Raw genomic sequence first — 23,766 nt, forward strand, 5'->3', positions numbered from 1 at the left:
CTCCAGACCGCCTGCCCACCCGCGCCGCTCACCAGGTCAATAGCCACGACGTCCCGCAGAGCCACGACCCGCCGGATGGATTTGGGCGGATTCTCTGTCAGGTAAATGAACCGGTCACTGAGCACCACGTACTTGAGGGTGTGGTTCTCCGAGTTGGACACCACTATGCACTGCTCGTAGGCGCGGACGGCGTCGTAGACCTCTGGCGGCAAATGCCGCCGCAGGAACACATCCAGGCGGTTGTTCGTGCGCGCCGAGAAGCCTGACGGCAAGAGGCTGGCCATGCGCGGCGCTCGCAGCCGGGCGGAGTGTAGGGGCGCGGGGACCCCTGCTCCCCCGCTCTCCCCTCCCCCGCGCTGGAACCCGCGCGCCACAAAGCCGCCAGCCTCGCGTCGTCTCATCTCCTGGGCGCGGGGAGCGACCCGCAACTGAAGAAATCGACCCCTGGTCGGCTTCCCTGGAGCGCCCTCCCCTGCGCTGTCTCGCCTCCCGATCTTTGTCCTAACCTCAGACAGCGATGGGCGGAGCAAGAGGCTGGTCCTTCAGGCCCTAGTTGATGGACACCTCGGGCTAATCACCATGAAGCCCCCTGCGGCTGAAGGGCGGTGGATTTTTAGGGTCTCTCCCTCCCGACCTTTATACCAGCCCCCATCACTGCCTACTCTATTGCGGATCACACCATTCCATACAAACGTTATTGGTTATAGAACCCAGTTTCAATCTGGTTTCCTGTTAGAAACTTCAAAGAGTTGAACTTACCGATTTATTTTTAACTACCCTAGAAACCTATTAAGACCAATCACACAGATTTAACTTTTGATTATAACATGGTCTGGCACAACTTTCTGATTTTGTCGGAGTGTAAACGTAAGTCTTCTTTCTCCAACCAGAGAGAAAGGGATTTTTTTTTTTTTTTTTTTTTTTTTGAGACAGAGTTTCGCTCTTGTTACCCAGGCTGGAGTGCAATGGCGCGATCTCGGCTCCCCGCTACCTCCGCCTCCTGGGTTCAGGCAATTCTCCTGCCTCAGCCTCCTGAGTAGCTGGGATTACAAGCACACGCCACCATGCCCAGCTAATTTTTTGTATTTTTAGTAGAGACGGGGTTTCACCATGTTGACCAGGATGGTCTTGATCTCTTGACCTCGTGTTCCACCCGCCTCGGCCTCCCAAAGTGCTGGGGATTACAGGCGTGAGCCATCGCGCCCGGCCCGAGAAAGGGATTTTTCTTTAAGACAGAGGCTCGCTCTGTTGCCAGGCTGGAGTGCAGTGGTGCCATCTTGGCTCACTGCAGCCTCCGGCTTTCGGGTTCAAGCAATTCTCCTGCCTCAGCCTCCCAAGTAGCTGGGACTACAGGCGCGTGCTACCACGCCCAGATAATTTTTTGTATTTTTAGTAGGGACGGGGTTTCACCATGTTGGCCAGGATGGTCTCGATCTCTTCACCTCGTGATCCGCCCACCCTGGCCTCCCAAAGTGCTGGGATTACAGGTGTGAGCTACAGCACCTGGCCTTTTTTTTTTTTTTCTTTCTGAGATAGAGTCTCACTCCTGTCGCGCAGGCTGCAGTGCAGTGGCACAGTCTCTGCTCACTGCAACCTCCACCTTCCGGGTTCCAGAGATTCTTCTTCCTTAGCCTCCCAAGTAGCTGGGACTACAGGTGTGTACCACCACGACTGGCTAATTTTTGTATTTTTAGTAGAGACGGGGCTTCACCATATTGGCCAGGCTGGTCTCAAACTCCTGACCTCAGGTGATCCGCCCGCCTCGGCCTCCCAAAGCACTGGGATTATAGGCATCAGCCACCACGCCCAGCACAGAAAGAAGGGAATTTGACTGGGAGATTGGTGGTTAAGGTCACTTCAGTTTAACTTTGTGGCACACAGAGAAGGCAATAGATGGTTTCCAGGCACTGTACACAGCAGTTGCCAAGGTAACAGTAAAATTTCTATTGCATCATTAGATTTGGAGTCAGGAGAGAGAAATGAAAATAAAGATCCAAGATGGCTGATCACTAGCAGCTCAGGCTCGTAGTTCCCAGTGAAAATGCAGAGAACGAGGACGCCACACTTTCAGACGAATATTTGTTGCTCACGGACCAGGAGATTCCCAGCAGAGGAGCCCCACGGGTCGCCAGGGTGACTCTTGTGGCCGGTGCGGCGGTTTTGCTGGCGCCTTAGCACGCCAGTTTTTGGTGCAGAGTCCGGAGATTCCTGGGCAGAAAAGCACCATCAATCTTAACACCGCTGTTTTGGCCGGCGCAGTGGATTGCTCAGGTTTCGGCGCTGGGAATCAATAAGTTGGACGTCTGCTCAGAGACCTAGTTAGAAAGTCGGTAATTACAAAGACAACAGACGGATAAATATATAATGAAGGGAAGAAATCAGCGTAAAAAGGCAGAGAATACTCAAAATCAGAATGCCTCTCCCTCTACAGGGGATCGCAATTCCTCATCAGTAACGGAACAAGACTTAATGGAGAACGAGTGTGTTCCAATAACAGAAGCAGGTTTCAAAACGTGGGTGATAAGAAACTTCTGTGAATTAAAAGAACTTGTTCTAACCCAATGCAAAGAAACTAAGAACCTTGAAAAAAGGTTTGACAAAATGTTAACGAGAATGGACAATTTAGAGAGGAATATAAGTGAATTGATGGAGCTGAAAAACACAACACGAGAACTTCGCGAAGCATGCACAAGTTTAAACAGTCGAATTGATCAAGTAGAAGAAAGGATATCAGAAGTCGAGAACCAGCTCAGTGAAATGAAATGAGAAGACAAGATTGGAGAAAAAAGGATGAAAAGGAATGAGCAAAGTCTCCAGGAAATATGGGACTATGTGAAAAGACCTAATTTACGTTTGATAGGTGTACCTGAATGTGATGAAGAGAATGAATCCAAGTTGGAAAATACTCTTCAGGATATCATTCAGGAAAACTTTCCCAACCTGGCAAGACAGGGTAATATTCAACTCCAGGTAATACAGAGAACACCACAAAGATATTCTTCAAGAAGACCAACCCCAAGGCACATAATTGCCAGATTTATTAGGGTTGAAATGAAGGAGAAAATACTAAGGGCAGTCAGAGAGAAAGGTCAGGTTACCCATAAAGGGAAACCTATCAGACTTACAGCAGATCTCTCAGCAGAAACCCTACAAGCCAGAAAAGAGTGGGGACCAATATTTAACATCCTTAAAGAAAAGAACTTTCAACCCAGAATTTCCTATCCAGCCAAACTAAGCTTTATAATCGAAGGAAAAATTAAATCCTTTGCAAACAAACAAGTACTTAGAGAGTTCACCACCACCAGGCCTGCGTTATAAGAGCTTCTGAAAGAAGCACTATACATATAAAGGAACAACCAATATCGGCCTTTCCAAAAATATATCAAAAAGAAAAGAACACTAACACAACGAAAAATTTACACTAACTAATGGGCAAAACAGCCAGCTAGCATCAAATGTCAGTATTAAAGTTATATATATTCTAATCGGATAAAAAGCCAAAACCCATTGGTATGCTGCATCCAGACCCATCTCACATGCAACGATACACAAAAACTCAAAACAAAGAGAAGGAGGAAGATTTATCAACCAATCAGAGAGTAAAAATAAACAAATAAATAAAAAGCAGCAGATGCAATTCTCGCCTCTGATAAAGTAGACTTTAAAGCAACAAAGAGCAAAAGAGGCAAAGAAGGACATTACATGATGGCAAAAGGATCAATGTAACAAGAAGAGCTAACGATTTTATAGATCAACGAGACAGAAAATTAACAAGGACATCCAGGACTTGAACTCAGACCCGGAACAAGTAAACTTAATAAACATTTATAGAACTCTCCACTTCAAATACATAAAACATACATTACCACCTCACACCTATTCCATAAGTGACTACATAATTGGAAGTAAATCACTCCTCAGTAATCGCACAGCATTTCATAGGTTTAAATGAAATATTGGTTGGCTGCTCATTTGTTGTTTTCTTCCCTTATTCCTTCCTGTTTACATCAAGTATAATTGTTGGTATAGAGGAGGTTTTCAATACCCATTGCTGGACTGCATTCTGGCCTGGGCAGGAAAGCAATACTCCCATTCTCTCTCTCTCTTTCTCTTCCTTTTTCCTCCTCTTCTTTATTCTTTTTCGTTCTTTCTTTCTTTAAAAAAAAAAAGATTTGGAGTCAGGAGAACTAGATTAGAGCACTAACTCTGTTATCTATCAGACTTTTGGAAAGTCACAACCTTTCCGAGCCTCAGTTTCATTATCTGTAAAATGTGGGGATCAAATGTGATGAATTATGAACTCTATGAGCACTATAGACATATGAAGCATTCACAGGGGGTGGGGCGGGGTCAAAAAAAAAAAAAGAAGCATTCACATTCCCTTATCTTTTGGTAAGCTTTACATCAACCCATGGCCCATGGGCCACATGCAGCCCAGGAAGGCTTTAAATGTGGCCCAACACAAATTCATAAACTTCTTAAAACATGATGAGATTTTTTTGCGATTTTTGTTTAGCTCATAAGCTATCATTAGTGTTAGTATATATATATATATATATATATTTTTTTTTTTTTTTTTTTCTTTAGAGACAGGATTTCTCCATGTTGGTCAGGCTGATCTTGAACCCCCGACCTCAGGTGATCTGCCCGCCTCGGCCTCCCAAAGTGCTGAGATTACAGGAGTGAGCCACTGCGCCCGGCTAGTGTTAGTGTATTTTATATGTGGCCCAAGACAATTCTTCTTCTTCCAATGTGGCCCAGGGAAGCCAAAAGATTGGATACCCCTGTTTTACATGGTTAACCCAAATGCACCAAAAATAGGTACTCACTCCTTATCTTGTAAGTACATCCAAACTCAAGAAGCATTTGGCAAAGAAAATCCTGCAATCAAGCACTTAATAGATGTTTCTTGATAAATTATCAAAAGGAATGGGACATTACTTACCTGGGCTAATCCTCAAAGGCAGTCTCCTGGATTTTCATCAGAACAATGGTCTTTGGTCCAGGGATGGTCAATTCAAATAATTCAAAAGGACAGTAGTTTTGAGCATAGAAATGTAGAGCCAGATGACCTGGGCTCAAATTCCAGCTCTCCTATTCAGTAGTTGAATGACCTATGCCTCAGTTTCCCTATCTGTGAAATGGGGATAATAGTGCCAACTCCCAAAGGGTTACTATGAGGATTTAAAAAGTTTCAAAACTACCTAGAAGAGGAACCTGGAATGGAGTAAACGCTATATAAGTGTTTAAAGAATAAGTTCGACTGGGCATGGTGGCTCACAACTGTAATCTCAGCACTTTGGGAGGCTGAGGCGGGTAGATCACATGAGGTCAGGAGTTCAGGACCAGCCTAGGCAACATGGTGAAACCCTATCTCTACTAAAAATACAAAAATTAGCCAGGCATGGTGGCACATGCCTGTAGTCCCAGCTACTGGGGAGGCTGAGGCAGGAGAATCACTTGAACCCAGGAAGCGGAGGTTGCAGTAAGCTGAGATCGTGCCACTGCACTCCACCCTGGGCAAAAGAGTGAAACTCTGTTTCAAAAAAAACAGATTTTTTTTTTCTGATTATAAAAGTACTCGCTTCTGCTGAGGTGTCCCTGATGAAAAAATAAATAAATAATTAAATTAAATAATAATAATTTTTTAAAAAGAAAGTAATACATGGTCACTGTGGAGAATTTTTTTTTTTTTTGGACTGCAGTGTCATGGTCTTGGCTCACTGCAACCTCCATCTCCCAGATTCAAGTGATTCTCCTGCCTCTGCCTCCCGAGTAGCTGGGAATACAGGCATGAGTCACCATGCCCAGTAATTTTTGTATTTTTAGTACAGATGAGATTTCACTATGTTGGCCAGGCTGGCCTTGAACTCCTGACCTCGTGATCCACCTGCCTTGGCCTCCCAAAGTGTTGGGATTATAGGTGTGAGCCACCATACCTGGCTTTTTTTTTTTTTTTTTTTTTTTTGAGATGGAATCTCACTCTGTCTCCCAGGCTGGAGTACAGTGGCGCTATCTCAACTCACTGCAACCTCCACTTCCTGGGTTCAAGCAATTCTCCTGCTTCAGCTTCCTGAGTAGCTGGGACTACAGGCGTATGCCACTATGCTCGGCTAATTTTTTTTGTATTTTTAGTAGAGACAGAGTTTCACTATGTTGGCCAGACTGGTCTCAAACTCCTGACCTTGTGATCCGCCTGCATTGGCCAAAGTGCTGGGATTACAGGCATGAGCCACTGCACCTGGCCTCTTTGTTCTAAAATAATACAAGTTTACAACATTGAAAGAGATTTTTACAATTGTAGGTATTTCAACTACCATAAAGGAAAGGGCCAGTGTTACTAGATACACTGTAGATAAACTGAAGATAGGCTTTGTATGACATTCAACATATGAAGTAACCACAAAATGAATTTACAAACAAAATAGCAAGTAAGGACAGCTATAATATAATAGATTGAATTGCCATATTATTTAGGATGAGGCCCAGAATATGCTGAACATACAGACTGCAGAGGCACTCAGCCCAACATTAGTATTGGGCCTTTATACTCCATAGTTGACCATCACAGCTAACATAAGCATTTATGCAATGATTTATTTATTGTGTTGTAACTACCAGGCTGGCACTGTGTTAGACTCTGAAGATACATTGAAATAGGTAGGACAGAATTCCTACCCTGAGATTTTTTTTTTCTTAGAAACATTTAATAGCAACTTGTGAATAGAAGTCATGTCTGTGTCTCCAGCAGCAGTGAAACAAGATGGTGGATCCCCTCACCATTAACCCCCAGACCCAGGGGTTATATACCATATGGAAAGGGTATATGTAATTCAGAAGGGATCTGTATTAGTCTGTTCTCACACTGCTATAAAGAACTGCCTGGGACTGGGTAATATATAAAGGAAAGAAATTTAATTGACTCACAGTTCCTCAAGACTGGGGAGGCCTCAGGAAACAATCACAGCATAACGGGAAGCAAACATGTCTTTCTTCACATGGTGGCAGGAGGGAGAAGAATGAATGCCCAGTGAAGGGGGAAGCCCCTTATAAAACCACCAGATCTCAAGAGAATTCACTATCATGAGAACAGGATGGGGGAAACCACCCCAATTGCAGGTCAAGATGGCCAGGGGAAGACCTATGTTAATTCTAGCTAAATAATTATAAGCTTGATTGTCTCACAGTGCACTGAAGTTTATACACTGAACTAAACTATATTATTGGTGCAGTTAATTAGAAATCAAGTGGCAATAGGAGGCCTAAGGTAAAGACCATCTGAGAGTGCGGTAACGCCGGGGAACACCTCAGGGTGGTTGCAGAGCGGGGAATACTGCTCTGGTCCCACGAATGCCTTCTCAACATGGAGACTGTATAAGGGCCTCGTATAGAGGGCTTATGCAAAGATCTCTGAGAAGGGAGGAGACCTCTGCTCACAAGATCCAGGAGGGTCCTTGCAGATGGGAGCTGGCAAGGAAGACAAAAACCCTGCAGGGCAGAGATCATGGAACACCTCAGGCTCTGCCTAGGTTCTCAGAATATGGAGAGATTTTAATTGCTCTATGTCCTCAATGCTTGGGCGATAAAAGCACCTTGGTGCACTGGGTGTGGTCAGACCAGGTGGTTCCTAATCCGATATACTTCTGATGCAGCTGCACCCTGATAACAATCTGTGATAGAGTACTAGTTTAGCATGCCTTCCTTAGAAGGTTCTCAAGTGCTGTTAAATGCTCAGAGTGCTAGTTTAGCATGTCTTAGAAGGATCTCAAGTGCTCTCCACCTGGCTATCTTACCTACTCCTTTACCCTTCCTTTCCACTCCCATAAGATCAATGAGATTGTGCACATAATAAAAGTGTTTGGAGCCCAGAGCTTGGGGCCAATGCAGTTACCACGCCTGCGTTGGTCCCCTGGACCCATGCTGTAACTTCTACCCTTTTGTCTCTGTATTTCCTTTTCTCAATCCCTCGTTACTACCAGGACTAAGGGCACCCACGTAGGGGGTTGGGCTGGTCCCCAACACCCCATGATTCAATTATCTCCACCTGGTCCCTCCCACGACATAAGGGGATTATGGGAATTACAATTCAAGATGAGATTTGGGTAGGGACACAGCCAACCCACGTCAGGAAGTGTAGGACAACTGAAGTACAATACCATCAAGGCTGTTTTGACCTAAGGGCAGGATTTACAGTATGTGCTCTCACAAAACTTGAAATCTTAGAGGCCTTCCGGGAACAGGGTTAATCAGAAGCCAACATAGCACATTAGTACCCAAGATGGAGTTTCTTTAGCATCCAGATTCCACCATCAATCCAGCTTGAGTCTCACGTGCCATCCTCTTTGGAGAAGGTCACTGAGGTTTTAGGGAGGGTGGTTTGATATATATAGCTTCAGCAGCAGTGCCCTGGCAGTGGAAAACCTATTGGGCCCACAGAAATTCCAAATGAGGGAGATTCACAGGCTTTGTTGAATTATCTCTAGTCTTGAGAGTACCGTGACTTTGGTTTTCTCAGAAGTAAAACAAGAGATACATAGCATTAATAATTTGAATAGTAGAAATATAATGCATGTAAGGATTACAATCCAAAGAAAATTTGCATGCCAGAACAACAAGAAGTAACCCATTCCATTAGGAAGCCAACTGAAAGCAATGTGAAGAAAATTAAGGCCTGATACAGGGACTCACACCCATAATTCCAAAACTGGGAAGCTGAGGTGGGAGGTTCATTTGAGCCTGGGAGTTAGAGATCAGACTGGGCAACACAGCAAGTCCCCATCTCTATAAAAACAAACAAAAATAGCCAAATATGCTGGAGTGCACCTGTAGTCCCAGCTCCTTGGGTGGCTGAGTCAGGAGGATTGCTTGAGCCCAGGAGGTCAAGGCTGCAGTGAACTATTAACCACTGCACTCCAGATTGGGTAACAGAGCCAGACCTTGTCTCTAAAAAAAATAAATAGGCCGGGCACAGTGGCTCACGCCTGTAATCCCAGCACTTTAGGAGGCCGAAGCAGGCAGATCATGAGCTCAAGAGACCCAGACCATCCTGGCCAACATAGTGAAACCCATCTCTACTAAAATACAAAAATTAGCTGGGCGTGGTGGCGCTCGCCTGTAGTCCCAGCTACTTGGGAGGCTGAAGTAGGAGAATTGCTTGAACCCCGGAGGGGGTTCAGTGAGCAGAGGTTGCAGAGCCTAGATCACGCCACTGCACTCCAGCCTGGTGCCTGGTGACAGAGCGAGACTCTGTCTCAAAATATAATAATAAAATAAATACATAAATAAACAAAACCCAGTTCTCCTTTAGAAACATCTTGTAGCCACTAGCCTGACATTTTAAACACGTAAATTAGAAACATGATGCAACAGTCATTGAAGGTATTTCATTTATTTATTTTTTTATTTATTTTGAGACGGAGTTTCGCTCTTGTTACCCAGGCTGGAGTGCAATGGCGCAATATCGGCTCACCGCAACCTCCGCCTCCTGGGTTCAAGCAATTCTCCCGCCTCAGCCTCCCAAGTAGCTGGGACTATAGGCGTGCGCCACCATGCCCAAGTAATTTTTGTATTTTTAGTAGAGACGGGGTTTCACCATGTTGGCCAGGATGGTCTCGATCTCTTGACCTCGTGATCCACCCGCCTCGGCCTCCCAAAGTGCTGGGATTATAGGCATCAGCCACCGCGCCCGGCTAAAGGTATTTTATATAGGAAATGCCTGGTGTAGTGTCTTGTCCAGCTAAATAAATAAATGTGGCTGTTAAATTGTAACAGTTTTATTCTACTGCTCTTCCCATTCCTCCTTCTCCCCCAAGTTTTGTTTGTAGTCTGTGACTGCAACCTAGTCTGTATTTAGTACATATTGAATAATCAACAATGAAATGTAAATATTGAGCACATATTGTGTGTCAAACAGATGTATTAACTCAAACCTCACAGCAGTCAAGTTGAGGCATCCTGAGCCTACACTGCCTCTATGTTGCATTAATAAATTGGTAAAGATATGACCAAATAAATGAAGTGACATTTAGTGGTATCGAAAGAACCTATGAGTTGGACTTCCTAAGAATGCTCTCCTTTTCACGGACAAAATTTTAGTCTGTTTAAAATAAATTTGGGACGGGCATGGTAGCTCATGCCTGTAATCGCAGCACTTTGGGAGGCCGAGGCAGGTGGATCACCTATGGTCAGGAGTTCGAGACCAGCCTGGCCAACATGGGGAAACTTCGTCTCTACGAAAAATACAAAAATTAGCTAGGCGTGGTGGCGGGCACCTGTAGTCCCAGCTACTCGGGAGGCTGAAGTAGGAGAATTGCTTGAACCCCGGAGGCGGAGCCAAGATCGCGCCTTTTGCACTCCAGCCTAGGCGACAAGGACAGACTACAAATCAAAAAAATAAATAAATAAAATAAAACTCAAAATTTTTTGAAAAACCGTTAGCACTCATCAGCAGATCTTCACGCTGCTGGACTCGGGACACTTGGGGCCCTAGACAAGCAATTAAACTGACTCACACGTGGTTAGAACCACATCATCCCGATTTGCGAATCCGTACGCTAACTACTAGAAGCCTTTGTGGAATGCACCCGGCGAACCTGACGCTTGAGATCTGACACGGCACAGATACCGCGTGGCATTTACGAGCCGGGTAGGGACCTGTGGGCCGGAAGCCTCATCCCGGCATGCACCTCAGGGTCCGGCGACCACGCCTTCCGGCGAGCGCCAGGGAGCGCGTGTGCCCCTCGCCGCCCGGAAGCACCGCCCGCTCGCTGCATGCTGGGAGTTGTAGGCCTCCGACCCCAGCCCGCGGGCTGCAGCCCGCACTCTCCATGAGACTACTGGCGCTGGCGCCCGCCCGCGCGGCACCGACGCGGGGAGCGCGCTTTGCGCTGACTCAGCGGCGACGGCGGCGGCGTTAGCGGGCCCTCGCGCTTTTTCCCTTCCTGGGGCGCCGACCCCGCCCGCTTGCTTGCTTGCCTGCCTGTCTGCCTGCTTGTACGGCGCCAGGCAAGAGAAGGTGCCAGGGGACGCGGAGCGACGAGAGGTGCGCGGCCCCGGCCAGCTCCGTCTCCGTCGTTGGCGCTGCGGCCGTGGCGGAGGACCACGGCGACAAGGACGAGGGCCACTCTCCCAGCTCCCTGCGTGCGGCGCCGCTCCGCTGGCCGACCATCGGGAGTGCAGGCTGGGAGGCGGGATGGAGTGATAGGGAAGGTGACTCGGGGCTCGGGGGCGGCGGGACCGAGACCAGGCTTGGTCCGTGAGAGGCTTCGAGGAAGTTGGCCCGGGATGACCGGCCCGGGGCAGCCCCGACGCCGGGGAGGGTGCGGACTTGAGACCCTCCATGGCGGTGCGCCCCAGGCTGGGCAGACCGGGTGGGGGTGGGTACGATCCGGGGCCGCCGCCGAGGAGCGCGTCGCGAATGCGTGGCCGCTTGTTGCCTGGTGTTTCATCACTCGAATTGCCACGAGGCTTCCTTTAGGGGAGGGATCCGGGGGAGGGATGGGGACAAGGCTGGACGAGGAGGGTCGGTATCGCCTGTGGCCCTCAAGCCCGTTAGTCATAGTTGTAGCGCCTTATCAACTGTGGAGACCTCAAACTTGATTCTCCCCCACCCCGGGACAAAAAGGGGGAAAAGTGTTATTTCTGTGTAGTAATTGGCCAGCGCGGACACTCCATTTCTTCTCAAACCTTCCTCTGTATCCTGCAGGACTAGAGAAGCATGAGGTTTCCCTGTAACCAGAAAAACAAGTACTTTTTGAAAGTGCTAATTAGTTGTGGCGGGCGGGGTTTGGGGGAGAGTTAAGTTTTATTAAACCGACTTGTCAGCATGGTGTTAAAAGGCTGGAAAGAGTCAGCCGTAGTCTTTGAAACAGGCTTCAGAAGGTGTGGAGGAGTTTTTCCATATTGTTTAATTCTTAATGGCTATCCAAGAAGAGTTAAGGCTTAATTTATTTTTTAATCGAAGGCTTAATATTTTAAGTATGTTGCTCGCCTTCCCTCCAGAACCGTGGCAAGATGCATGCTTGTTGTCTCCCAGTGCAGTGGTGCTATCTCGGCTCACTGCAACCTCTCTCTCCCAGGTTCAAGTGATTCTCCTGCCTCAGCCTCCGAAGTAGCTCAATTACAGGCGCGTGCCACCACACCTGGCTGATTCCTACACCCCCCCCCCCCCCCCCCCCGCCCTTAAAGACGGGATTTCACCATTTTGGCTAGGCTGGTTTCCAACTCCTGACCCCAAGTGATCCGCCTGCCTAGGCCTCCCAAAGTGCTAGGATTACAGGCGTGAGCCACCGCGCCCGGCCTGAAACAAATGTTTAAACCTGCATAGCTATGTCATGTTAGATAGAATATTACATGTTACGCACAATCTTTTACTGGGAAGGCCGTCCTTTTTCACACGGGGTGTAACTTTTTACTTGTTTGAACATACGTAGGTAGTTTGCCATATTTCACTGCACATTGATTGTCCAAGTGCCTTCTCTGTGGGAGATTCTTCTATAGTAACAACTGTTAACTAGTTTGTTTCCTTAGGTTTACTGGCTATATTTTCCTTAGGACAACTTAATTTTTCTCCTGATAGCTTCAGAGTTACTTGACCAAGCTTAAGTAGTTTTTTCTTTTTTCTTTCTTTTTTTTTGAGACAAAGTCTCACTCTGTCACCAGGCTGGAGTGCAGTGGCACGATCTCAGCTCACTGCAACCTCCGCCTCCTGGGTTCAAGCAATTCTCCTGCCTCATCCTCCCGAGTAGCTGGGACTGTAGGCGCGCCATCTCGCCCAGCTAATTTTTGTGTTTTTAGTAGAGGTGGGGTTTCACCTTGTTGGCCAGGATGGTGTCTGTCTCTTGACCTCGTGATCCGACCACCTAGGCATCCCAAAGTGCTGGGATTACAGGCGTGAGCCACCGCGCCTGGTTTAAGCGGTTTTTTTTAAAAAAGCCATAGCAAATTCAAGGAGGCTTCTATTGGACTTCCCAATCTGGGATTCTTAGAAACTCCGAAATTGTTTTTTTCCTCTGGGCATTTTTCAGGGGAATGGACATCATATTTTCCTAACATTGAGGGGGTGAAGGGAACCAGTACCTTTCTTTGAGGTTTTTGTGTTTTGTTTTGAGATGGAGACTCCCTCTGTTGCCCAGGCTGGAGTGCAATGGCGCAATCTCTGCTCACTGCAATCTCCGCCTCCCGGGTTCAAGAGATTGTCCTGCCTGAGCCTCTAAGAGTAGCTGGGATTACAGGCACGTGCCACCACGCCCAACTAACTTTTTGTATTTTTAGTAGAGACGGGGTTTCACCCTGTTAGCCAAGATGTTTTCGAGCTCGTGACCTCATAATCTGCTGATCTACTAGTAAGAATGCTCCAGACTGGGCGCGGTGGCTCACGCCTGTAATCCCAACACTTTGGGAGGCCGAGGCGGGCGGCTCACCTGAGGTCCGGAGTTTCAGACCAACATGGAGAATCCTCGTCTCTATTAAAAAATAAATAAGTAAATAAAAAAGAAACAAACAAAAAATAGAATGTTCCAAGTAGTTTTCATCCCCCATGTTCCTGCCTCTTATTGAGGGCCCACTATGAGCCAGGCATACTCTGCATACCTTATCTCTTTGAAGCCTTTACAACTTTATGAGGCAGATGGTCTTTTTCCCATGTCATAGAAAAGGCTGTCTCAGGTTTTGTAAGTTGTCCAAGTGGCCCCAATTTAAAAATGACAAGATGGGGATACAAACCAGGTCTTTCAAATCCAAAGCCTATGTTCTGCTTTGTCCTAGGGACATAGTGATGAATAGTCAAGACAGTCCTTGCCCTTTAAGATTATGAGAGATGGCCGGGCATGGTGGCTCACACCTGTAATCCTAGGACTTTGGAAGGCCGAGGTGGGCAGAGCACCTGAGGTCAGGGGTTCCGTACCAGCCTGGACAACATGGTGAAACCTCATCTCTACTAAAAAAAATGCAAAAATTAGCTGGTGTGGTGGCTAACCCCTGTAATCCCAGCTACTTGGGAGGCTGAGGCAGAAGAATCACTTGAACCCAGGAGCCGGAGGCTGCAATGAGCCAAGATCGCACCGCTGCACTCCAGCTTGGGCAACAGAGTGAGACTGTCTCAAAAAAAAAAAAAAAAAAAAGAGAGAGAGAGAAAACCAGTAAGCTGGCAGGGGCATGTAATCCAGTTTGGGAGAGTGGGACCATAGGGGTCAAAGAAATGTTCTTGAAAGAGATGGCTTCTAAGTATAATTTCAAAGGACAGCAGGGGTTAACCTAGTAACAAGAAAAAAGAGCAGTGTGCAAAGATGAAAGGTAGAAAAGCATTGGAGAACTGCCATGTGGTTCACTAGCACTGGCCTTGCTGACTTGGGATACGGAATAGTGAGGAGTCATTCAAAAGTGAATCATAATCTGAGGGCAGTGGGGAGTTTCACTGCCTTGAAGTCTACAAATATGATATGAACCCTAAGAGAAAGGGCTGAGCTGTCTTCAGAGCTCTGAGTCCATATCCTGATTTATCATTTGATTCAGACAGGCTCAGGGGAAAACAGAAAAATGTGTTGTAGGTATCCTGTAACCTGGTTCTGATCCTGACTTCACTGTTCCCAAAAGGCTTTTCTCCCCTACCCGCAACCCAATTAGTCTTTTGGCTTCTTTGGTTATGATAATAAAAAAAAAGCCTCACAACCTTTTATTTATTTATTTATTTTTAAGACAGAGTCTCCCTCTGTCGCCCAGGCTGGAGTGCAGTGGCTTGATCTCAGCTCACTGCAACCTCTGCCTCCTGGGTTCAAGCAGTTCTCCTGCCTGAGCCATCCAAGTAGCTGGGATTACAGGTGTGTGCCACATTGCCCAGTTAATTTTTTTTGTATTTTTAGTAGAGATGGGGTTTCACCATGTTGGCCAGACTGGTCTTGAACTCCTGACCTCAGTTGATCCGCCTGCCTCGGCCTCTCAAAGTGCTGGGACTACGAGCTTGAGCCACCATACCTGGCCCCCCACAGTCATTAATGGAAGTAGTAATAGCCAGTCTCCATACCTTTGAGGTCTTGAGAGAATAAATATCGTTTTCATATCATTTAGAGTTTGTTCCATGTTAGCTCAAGTGAATATACATTCTATCAAAAACTAGGATGCTTTTTGGGGCTTATTATTTTAAAATGTTAGAACCTATGTTATGAAGAAGTGGATTACTTCTCAGAGATTAAAAAAAAATCTTAAGAGTGTCCGTGTTAAATCATTTGTGGATCTCCCTCCCCACAACCCAGATGGAGTCTTGCTCTGTTGCCCAGACTGTAGTGCAATGGCGCAATCTTGGCTCACTGCAACCTCTGCCTCCCAGGTTCAAGTGACTCTCCTGCCTCAGCCTCCTGAATAGCTGGGATTACAGGGGTGCACCACCATGCCTGGCTGAATTTTTTATTTTTAGTAGAGAATAGGTTTCACCATGTTGGCCAGGCTGGCTTGAACTCCTGACCTTAAGTGATCTTCCCGCCTCGGCCTCCCAAAGCACTGGGATTACAGGTGCAAGCTACTGCACCAGGCCCATTTGTGGATTTTTGTATCTACTATTGAAAAACATTTTTTTGAAATTTCTAAAATTGGCTGGCAAGAGCAGAGATCTGTAAAATGCAAAACTAGTCCATTGCTGAAAAGCTAAATGACTGGTTTTTCGTTACTTTGTTTCTTTCGTTAGACTTCTCTTATAGTACTTTGTAAACACTTCAAAGGATATTGAACTCTGAGGTCAGCCATTCTGATGTTTTAAAAAAGGTTTGTGATATCGGTATCTGGAAGTAGGCAAATTATTATACTTAAACTGTTTAGTCTGGATTTGTCATTTTTATACTTACTGCAGTTGTACAATTGCATTTTTAAGCACTGGAGATAAGTAAAACACTACATAAATTAGGTACTTCTATTTAAAGTAGAAAATGATTACTTTCTATACCTTATTAAGAAGATCTTGAAGAATAAAGTTTGAGGACCTTAATCCCATACTTTAGATTTTTAGAAATTACACATTAGTGGAGTAGTTAGCAGGGCCCATTTTTCTGAGAATTAGGCTCTAACTTTCAGTTGCAATTTAGATAAGTTTCAAAAGAAGTTTTTTAAACACTTAAGCTTCTTTGCATGATTTTATCCACTTCTGTTATTTGGGATAAGCATTTATTTGTTCATCAAGTAATGTTTTCTTTCCACTTTTTTTTTCTGTGGCAGATGTTTATAAATTCTTCTGTGGGATCAGAGGGCACGCCTATTGTAACCAGAAAACTCCACGTATAGCAGCAAGGATGGATGAACAGGCTCTATTAGGGCTAAATCCAAATGCTGATTCAGACTTTAGACAAAGGGTAAGTTACTCTGCTGAATCATTTTTTAAAGCATGTCACCACAGATTTGTATTAGAGGACTTGAATAAAAATGCACCTGACAAAGGTCTAATTTGGGTAGCAATGAACAGAAACAAAAAAAATTTGAGCTATTTGAATATATTTTGAATACAGAAACATTGAGTGTTGTGATTTATTTTCTGTTTACTTGGCCAAACAAGAGTATTAAAATCACATGAGATTGAAGGCAGATCTTTATGCATCATCAGTCATTATTTCTAATAATTTAAAAGTTGTAATGCAAAGGATTTGTTTGAGGGACTCTCCATAGCAGCAGACATGCGTATTTTATTTTTTTCATTGCTTGGCTTTGTGTATACAAGCTGTTTAATGCTTGCCTTAATTATTTTTATTATTATTTTAAATTTTAAATTTTTTTGTAGAGCTGGGGTTTCACCATCTTGCCCAGGCTGGTCTTGAACTCCTCAGCTGAAGTGATCTGCCCACCTTGGCCTCCTAAAATGCTGGAATTATAGGCATGGCCACCCTCCCCAGCCACATTAGTGATATTTAACGTTCTTGTTATTTGGTCTAGGCAGACATAAATAAGCAGTTATGATAGGCTATGTCTTAAATAAAATGATTACATGACAAGTATCCATTATCAAGTGCTGGGATAGTTGGATAAATGTAAACAATTAAATATAATGTAGCCTACAACTATAATCATGACTATAGCTGAATGAGAGAGTATAAAGAATGAGCCTATAATTTTTTTAAAGACGTGGGCGTTCTGAAGTATATGGTAAGTGGAAGGGAAAGGCATTTTCTTTATACTTTTTATAGAAAAGAATACTTTTTATAAATTAGCTAAATGAAGTTAATAATCTCACTGAATATTGTAGTAGTTTTTCATATTTTAAGAAAAACACCTTTTAAAGCAGGAAAAAAAAATCCCAACTAGTTTCTAATATGGTACCATGTGTATGTCTCTGCTACTAAATAAGTAGCCCTGCAGATACTGTAAGTATCAAGCTAATTACAAGATACCTATCTAACAAGTAAGAACATCAAAAGACATTTAAAATCCATGTCTTCTGTGTGTAAACAAATCTTTCTTGCCGTAGAGTTTTATATTACCAGCCTTCAAACACAGTTGAAGCATTATAGATCTTTACCTGTAGTCTAGCTTGGTATTGCATGCTTATAGTTAAAAGCCTTTGACTATATGTTTAGTTGTTAGATGGCCTTTGTTGTTAATTTTATGTGCCTCTTGAAATCTTTTATTTCTTAAGTTCCAGCATCCAGTAGTTGTTGTTGTTTTTTTTTTCTGGGAGATTTTTTCAAAGCATCCAGTTTTTTTACTATGTGCCATGATTTCTTTTTCAGAAAAGTAAAACCAATACATTATTAGTGGCTTTAATACAGAAGTTGTGCTTTTTATCAATAAAAATGGGTTCTGTTACAGACATGTTTTAAGCATCCAGGTCCAGGCATAATTTGATATCCCATTTGGCCAATCTGAATAACAATTTATTCGAATGAAAAGGAAAGAAATCTTAAGAAAAGTGAATTCTCAAAGCCCTTTTGTTGCCAGTTCGGGAGTAGTGGAAACTTAATTCAGTTTGGTGGTGAGCAGAATGACTGTCTGCCAACCCCAGTTGCTCAGTTGTCTATCTGTAATTCTCTTTTTTACATGGGCAATAAAATTGAACTGACTTGTCACATAGAGTCAATAAACCATTAGAAAAAAGGTATGAGGTAGAACTAGGTGATGAAAGCTAGGACTTGTTCATCAATGTTGTAGAATTTTGTTTTTTTTAAATTGTTAGTAATGCATACATTTAGAATACAGAGGCTTTGGTTTAAAACTGAAAAGCTTTCAGGTTATCTTTCCTAAAATACAACACTTGGCCAGGTGTGGTAATCTCAGCACTTTGGGAGGCCAAAGCAGGCGGATCACCTGAGGTTGGGAGTTTGAGTTGAGACCAGCCGGACCAACATGGAGAAACCCGTCTCTACTAAAAATACAAAATTAGCTGGGCGTGGTGGCTCATGCCTGTAATCCCAGCTACTCGGGAGTCTGAGGCAGGGGAATTGCTTGAACCCAGGAGGTGGAGGTTGCAGCAAGCCGAGGCCGCGCCATTGTACTCTAGCCTGGGCAACAAGAACAAAATTCCGTCTCAAAACAAAAGTAAAAATAAAAATAAAATAAAATGCTTGTCTTTGGCTTAAACCTGCTATTATTAAAAGAAAATGGTATGTCATGGCAATTCTAGCAGCTGAAACCACCTCTCCCCTCTTTTGTAAGTGAAATATTAGGTGGTAATGCAACATACATGATTAACCTCTACCTTGTCCTCTGGCCTCTGAGTTTTTTTTTTTTTTTTGAGATGGAGTTTCGCTCTTGTTACCCAGGCTGGAGTACAATGGCTCGATCTCGGCTCACTGCAACCTCCGCCTCCTGGGTTCAAGCGATTCTCCTGCCTCAGCCTCCCGAGTAGCTGGGACTACAGGCGCGCACCACCATGCCTGGCTAACCTCTGAGATATTCCTAAAGGAAACCCTAGGTTTCATGGACTGCTGTTAGAAGCAACTAAGTCTTTTTTTTTTTTTTAATTTTTTAATTTTTCTTTTCTCATCAATTCACTGATACAAGAATATCAACTGGTAGTATCTTTTATAGCTGCCTGTGTTCTTATAGTTTTAACTTCTAAAGAGACCCATTATTTACTCTGGGCTGTTTTCCAATACCAACAACCAACTCTCTGATTCTGAGGACACCCATTGAGTGTCCTACAGATCAGTTCACTTCTGACACTACCAGGAGTTAGCATCACATTCCACAAGTTAAGGGTTCAGTCTTACAAACCACCCCCACTTAAGACACCAATTGAGTCTAGAACCTCTCATATTTCTGCTCCTACAACTCCCTCCTTGGTTTGATTATTTGTCGGAGAAGCCCACAGAACTTAGAAAAACAGTTCACTTACTTGTACTGATTTATTATAAAGGATACACCTTGTGAGCAGCCACATGGAAGCAGTGCATAGGGCAAAGTATAGAGGAAGGGGCATAGAGATTTTGTGCCCTCTCTAGGAACACTACCCTCTCAGCATCTCAGTGTATTCACCAACCTGGAACTTCAAGAGTTTTTATAGAATTTGATCTTCAGTTCCCTCTCCCCTTCCCAGAGGTTGGTGGTTAGGGCTAAAAGTTCCAACCCTCTAATTACTTGCTCTTTCTGGTACCCAGCCCTATCTTTAGGCTATCTAGTGTTCCTACATCAAGTTACCTCATTAATATAAACTCTGTTGACCTTGCAGTCTCAGTCATCCTTTCACTTCAGCTTCCCAAGCAGTTGGAACTACAGGTGCATGTCACTGCTCCTGGCTAATTTTTAAAATTTTTTTGTAGAGATGGGTCCACTACATTGCTCAGGCTGGTCTTGAACTGCTGGCCTCAAGTGATCCTCTCATCTTGGCCTCCCAGAATGTTGGGATTATAGGTGTGAACTGCTGTGCCTGTCCTAAAGAGGCTCATTATAAATGACAAAAGACAGTCCTGTCACTCAGGAAACTCTAAGAGCTCTGTGGCAGCAACCCACTGCAAAGTCCAAATGTATTTTTTTGTTACACTACCTATTTAATATTATATTTGATGATCTTCATCTAATCACCTTCATTTACCTGGTCTTCTGTCAGTAGGAGCAGCCATTTAGACCATGTATGAAAACCCAGTCCCTTATTCATGCAATTGCATAGTATAGGAAACTGTCGTCTAAATATAAATACAGTGGCTTTGATCTCTTTTTTTTTTTCTCAAGATGGGGTTTCACCATGATGGCCAGGCTGGTCTTGAACTCCTGACCTCAGGTGATCCACCCACCTCGGCCTCCCAAAGTGCTAGGATGACAGGCTTTGATCTCTAACCCAAAGAAAAAAATAATTTTATATCTCGACGACCCAGTGTGTATATATATTTATATGTATATGTACACATAAATAAGTTACAGAAAATAATATTCTTGCTAGGTACAGTATGGAATATCTAATATTCTCTATTTCATTTTTTAAATTATTGTTTAGGACTCAGAAATTGATTTCATCACTAGTGGGAGACACCACTGTTTTTAAAATATTCACCAGTTGAAATTAGGTTCCTCTAATGCTAATGTTCCTTTTACCTTATGTCAGGTTTTGTATCAGTACATAATTGCTGTCAAATCATCTAGCAGTGTTTCCAATTTATGTGCGATTTTCTTGTCTGTTTGAGGTACTTTTCACAAAATGTTCACTACTATTTGTCCATTGCCATGTGTGAAACCTGCATCTGATGCAACATGCTGATGGGAAGAGTGCCTAAAGTAACTCCTGGTTTCCCAACAGTTGGGTAGAGAGCATATGGACTTGGTGCTGTATCCATTCTAGAATACTCTTAGTCTTTGTTGTTACTGTTACTTCTCATTACAAGGCCCTGAATTCTTAAGCATAGAGATAAGAAACTTCTTCAAGCTTTGACCCTTTCAGTTATTTAATATTTTTCAAAATTCATATCGTGAACTTGTATTCCAATTTTAATCTCTTTAGGGAACTTACATGATATAATTAAAGACTTGAAATACTCTTCTGTGTAACAGTAGGTCAGATAAGGTACACAGTGTGTTTTATCTTTTAAAATCACCCCTTAGCAGATGTGCTATTAAATAGGAAAAGTGCCCTTCACATGCCATGTTATTATAATTGCATATTATAAAATGATCACACCCATAACCCATCCTCTACAGTTTCTCAGTAGTATGGCACTTGACAAAGCACTTGGCTCTCATTCTTCATCATAACTCAATGAAGTCTGTGGGACATTTTTGTGTTGCTGCTGTAAGAAAACAGGTTTGATTATCTAACTGATGGAATTTATGTTTGTTTAACCTATTTTTAGGAATGACCCCTAAGTTGCAAATGTTTGTAAGCCTGCATTTAATATTTTAGCTGTTTTTCTATTAAGTTTACTGATTTGTTATTAGGTTTGCAACTCTCAGAATATTTTGTTTAGTATTAGTAGGGCATTGAGATTGTTTATTCTGAATGCATTTTTTTGTTTCACAATTTTATAGGCCCTGGCTTATTTTGAACAGTTAAAGATTTCCCCAGATGCCTGGCAGGTATGTGCAGAAGCACTAGCCCAGCGGACCTACAGGTAATTAAAACAAAATTTTTATGACTCTTAGTTTAAATTTCTGTGGATGTAATAGGACTGTTAAATTTACCTGTATTTGGAAAGTGTTTTCATAAAAACATTTTATGTTTTTTTTTTTTTTTTTGCAAAGACGTTAACATATAGTCATTCCATGTGGAAATGAGAAAAGTAGTAAACCAACAGTTTGACCATTTCAGTAAAACCATCCTTTGCCATATATTGTGTACCTGTCACCAGATCCCAGCTGGAATAAAGTACAGTAAAAACTTGTTACCTTATGATTGTGAGTGATAACTGCTTTCCTAAAATGTTGGTAAAGAAGGTTATTGTAAATGATAAATATCTTTTTTTTTTTTTGAGACGGAGTCTCGCTCTGTCACCCAGGCTGGAGTTCAATGGCGTGACCTTGGCTCACAGCAACCTCTGCCTCCTGGGTTCAAGCGGTTCTCCTGCCTCAGCTTCCCCAGTAGCTGTGATTACAGGTACTCACCACCACGCCTGGCTAATATTTGTATTTTTAGTAGAGACTGAAAATAGTTTAGTTTCACCATGTTGGTCAGGCTGGTCTTGAACTCTTGACCTCGTGATCTGTCTACCTTGGCCTCCCAAAGTGCTGGGATTACAGACGTGAGCCACCACGCCCAGCCCAGTGGTATGTATCTTAATTTTAACTTAAGGTATATAATCATTCAGTGACCAATCTTTTGATATTGGACCACAGTCTTTGTATGCTACTAGCAGTCACTTTACTCTTAGATTGGTCACACCTATAACCCATCCTCTGTAATTTCTAGCATGGGTGTGTACAATGAGTGCAGATTCGTACATTTTAAAAATATTTGCCCCCTGCCTCTCAAGTCTTCTGGTTATATAGGCCATGTCAAATATGTACAAGATCTTTTCCTTCTGCAGTGTGGCTTTCTATGAAATCTTTCTAAAGTATGCAACAGACTTTTTACAGAAATAGGAACTCTCTTATACTCATTTCATTGGCAGATTGTTGGTCTCTAAAGGATCTTTGTCAGTGCTTATAGCTGGCTTACTGCAACTCTGCCTTTCCCCTGGAAAGACGGTTGGAAGTGGGTAATTGGTGGATGTTAATTTTTGCCCACATCTTATAAGCAAGGGTACCATATTTGTAATTTAGTTTCCTGTATGAAACTTTGAAGCTGGACTGATAGTCCATGTGGCCCTGCTTGTTTTGGATTTGGCTACAAAAAACTACTAGGGTTGAATTTTAAGTAGGACTTGGATGACCATCTCTACTTTCACTCAGACTCTGGCTGTTCTGCCATTTGTCATTTTATACCTAACCTGTTATTGTAAAATGAAAGGGTTGTTCCAGGAATCATAATATCTGGAATTTAGGGGGATGCTTTGCTGCTTACAAAGCACTGTGTTCAAGGTGCATCTTAATATTTTGGTTATTTTGCTTGTCATATTTGAGACCAGTAAGCATGAAACAAACCAAAAGTCTAGTTTAAGAAACTTTTCTGCTGTGTTATTCATTACTATTTTGCCTTTAATTTTTTTTCCTTCAGTTCATATTCTGCTTATCTCATTTTCTTTTTTCTTTTTTAGTGATGATCATGTAAAGTTTTTCTGCTTTCAAGTACTGGAACATCAAGTTAAATACAAGTAAGGCTTTTCTCACTGTTTTGACTCCGAGATTTGTGGGGAAAGGTTCATTTTTTTAATTTAAAGTTTTTTCTTGAAGGAAACCATAATACAGATTGTAAATTGACAGTATATATGTTATATTCAGGTTATAGATATGTTTTGATGTATCCCAAAGTATTTTAAAAGTACTGAGTTGGCCATGTATGGTGGCTTACGCCTGTAATCCCAGCATATTGGGAGGCCAAGGCAGGTGGATCACTTGAGTCAGGAGTTTGAGATGAGCCTAGCCAACATAGTGAAACCCCATCTGTGCTAAAAATACAAAAATTAGCTAGATGTGGTGGTACACACCTGTAATTCCAGCTACTCAGGAGGCTTAGGTACAAGAATTACTTGAACTCGGGAGGTGGAGGTTGCAGCAAGCTGGGATCAAGCCACTGCACTTGAGCCTGGGCAACACAACAAGACCCTGTCTCAAAAAATAAAAATGAAAATGCAGACATTTCACAGAAAAATCTAGATTTCCAGCTTTTCTGCAAAAGTAAATATCTGGGAAAACAAAGCCTGTTTTTCTACATGACAACTCTCTGTTAGAGTTAAATGCTGAATGGGCACTTGTGTTCCGAATCTGACTTAC

General features: G+C 43.4%; 2 protein-coding genes across 7 annotated transcripts in view; one reads left to right on the plus strand and one right to left on the minus strand.

Annotated features, from left to right (window-relative positions):
• Positions 1 to 284, minus strand: part of CUNH12orf56 (chromosome unknown C12orf56 homolog) — a 101,948-nt gene extending 101,664 nt beyond the window's left edge. For both annotated transcript variants that reach the window (XM_021670235.2, XM_021670234.2), the window contains exon 1: positions 33 to 284. In XM_021670235.2, the coding sequence (XP_021525910.2) occupies positions 33 to 284 (252 nt within the window). The remainder of the gene's footprint in view (positions 1 to 32) is intronic.
• The window catches only part of XPOT (exportin for tRNA), a 134,455-nt gene that overhangs the window by 79,257 nt on the left and 31,432 nt on the right, over positions 1 to 23,766 (plus strand). For 2 of the 5 annotated variants that reach the window (XM_064377295.1, XM_064377299.1), the window contains exons 3-5: positions 16,201 to 16,334; positions 21,427 to 21,509; positions 23,091 to 23,147. In XM_064377295.1, the coding sequence (XP_064233365.1) occupies positions 16,201 to 16,334; positions 21,427 to 21,509; positions 23,091 to 23,147 (274 nt within the window). Of the gene's footprint in view, positions 1 to 11,016; positions 11,042 to 11,107; positions 11,209 to 16,200; positions 16,335 to 21,426; positions 21,510 to 21,869; positions 21,992 to 23,090; positions 23,148 to 23,766 lie in introns of those variants that run through there. The other 3 variants (XM_064377298.1, XM_064377297.1, XM_064377296.1) reach the window with 3 other exon arrangements.

The sequence above is a fragment of the Aotus nancymaae genome, unplaced genomic scaffold (genome assembly GCF_030222135.1).
Source record: "Aotus nancymaae isolate 86718 unplaced genomic scaffold, 86718_ANA_hifiasm-v0.15.2.pri h1tg000016l, whole genome shotgun sequence".
In the NCBI taxonomy this organism is placed as follows: domain Eukaryota; kingdom Metazoa; phylum Chordata; class Mammalia; order Primates; family Aotidae; genus Aotus; species Aotus nancymaae.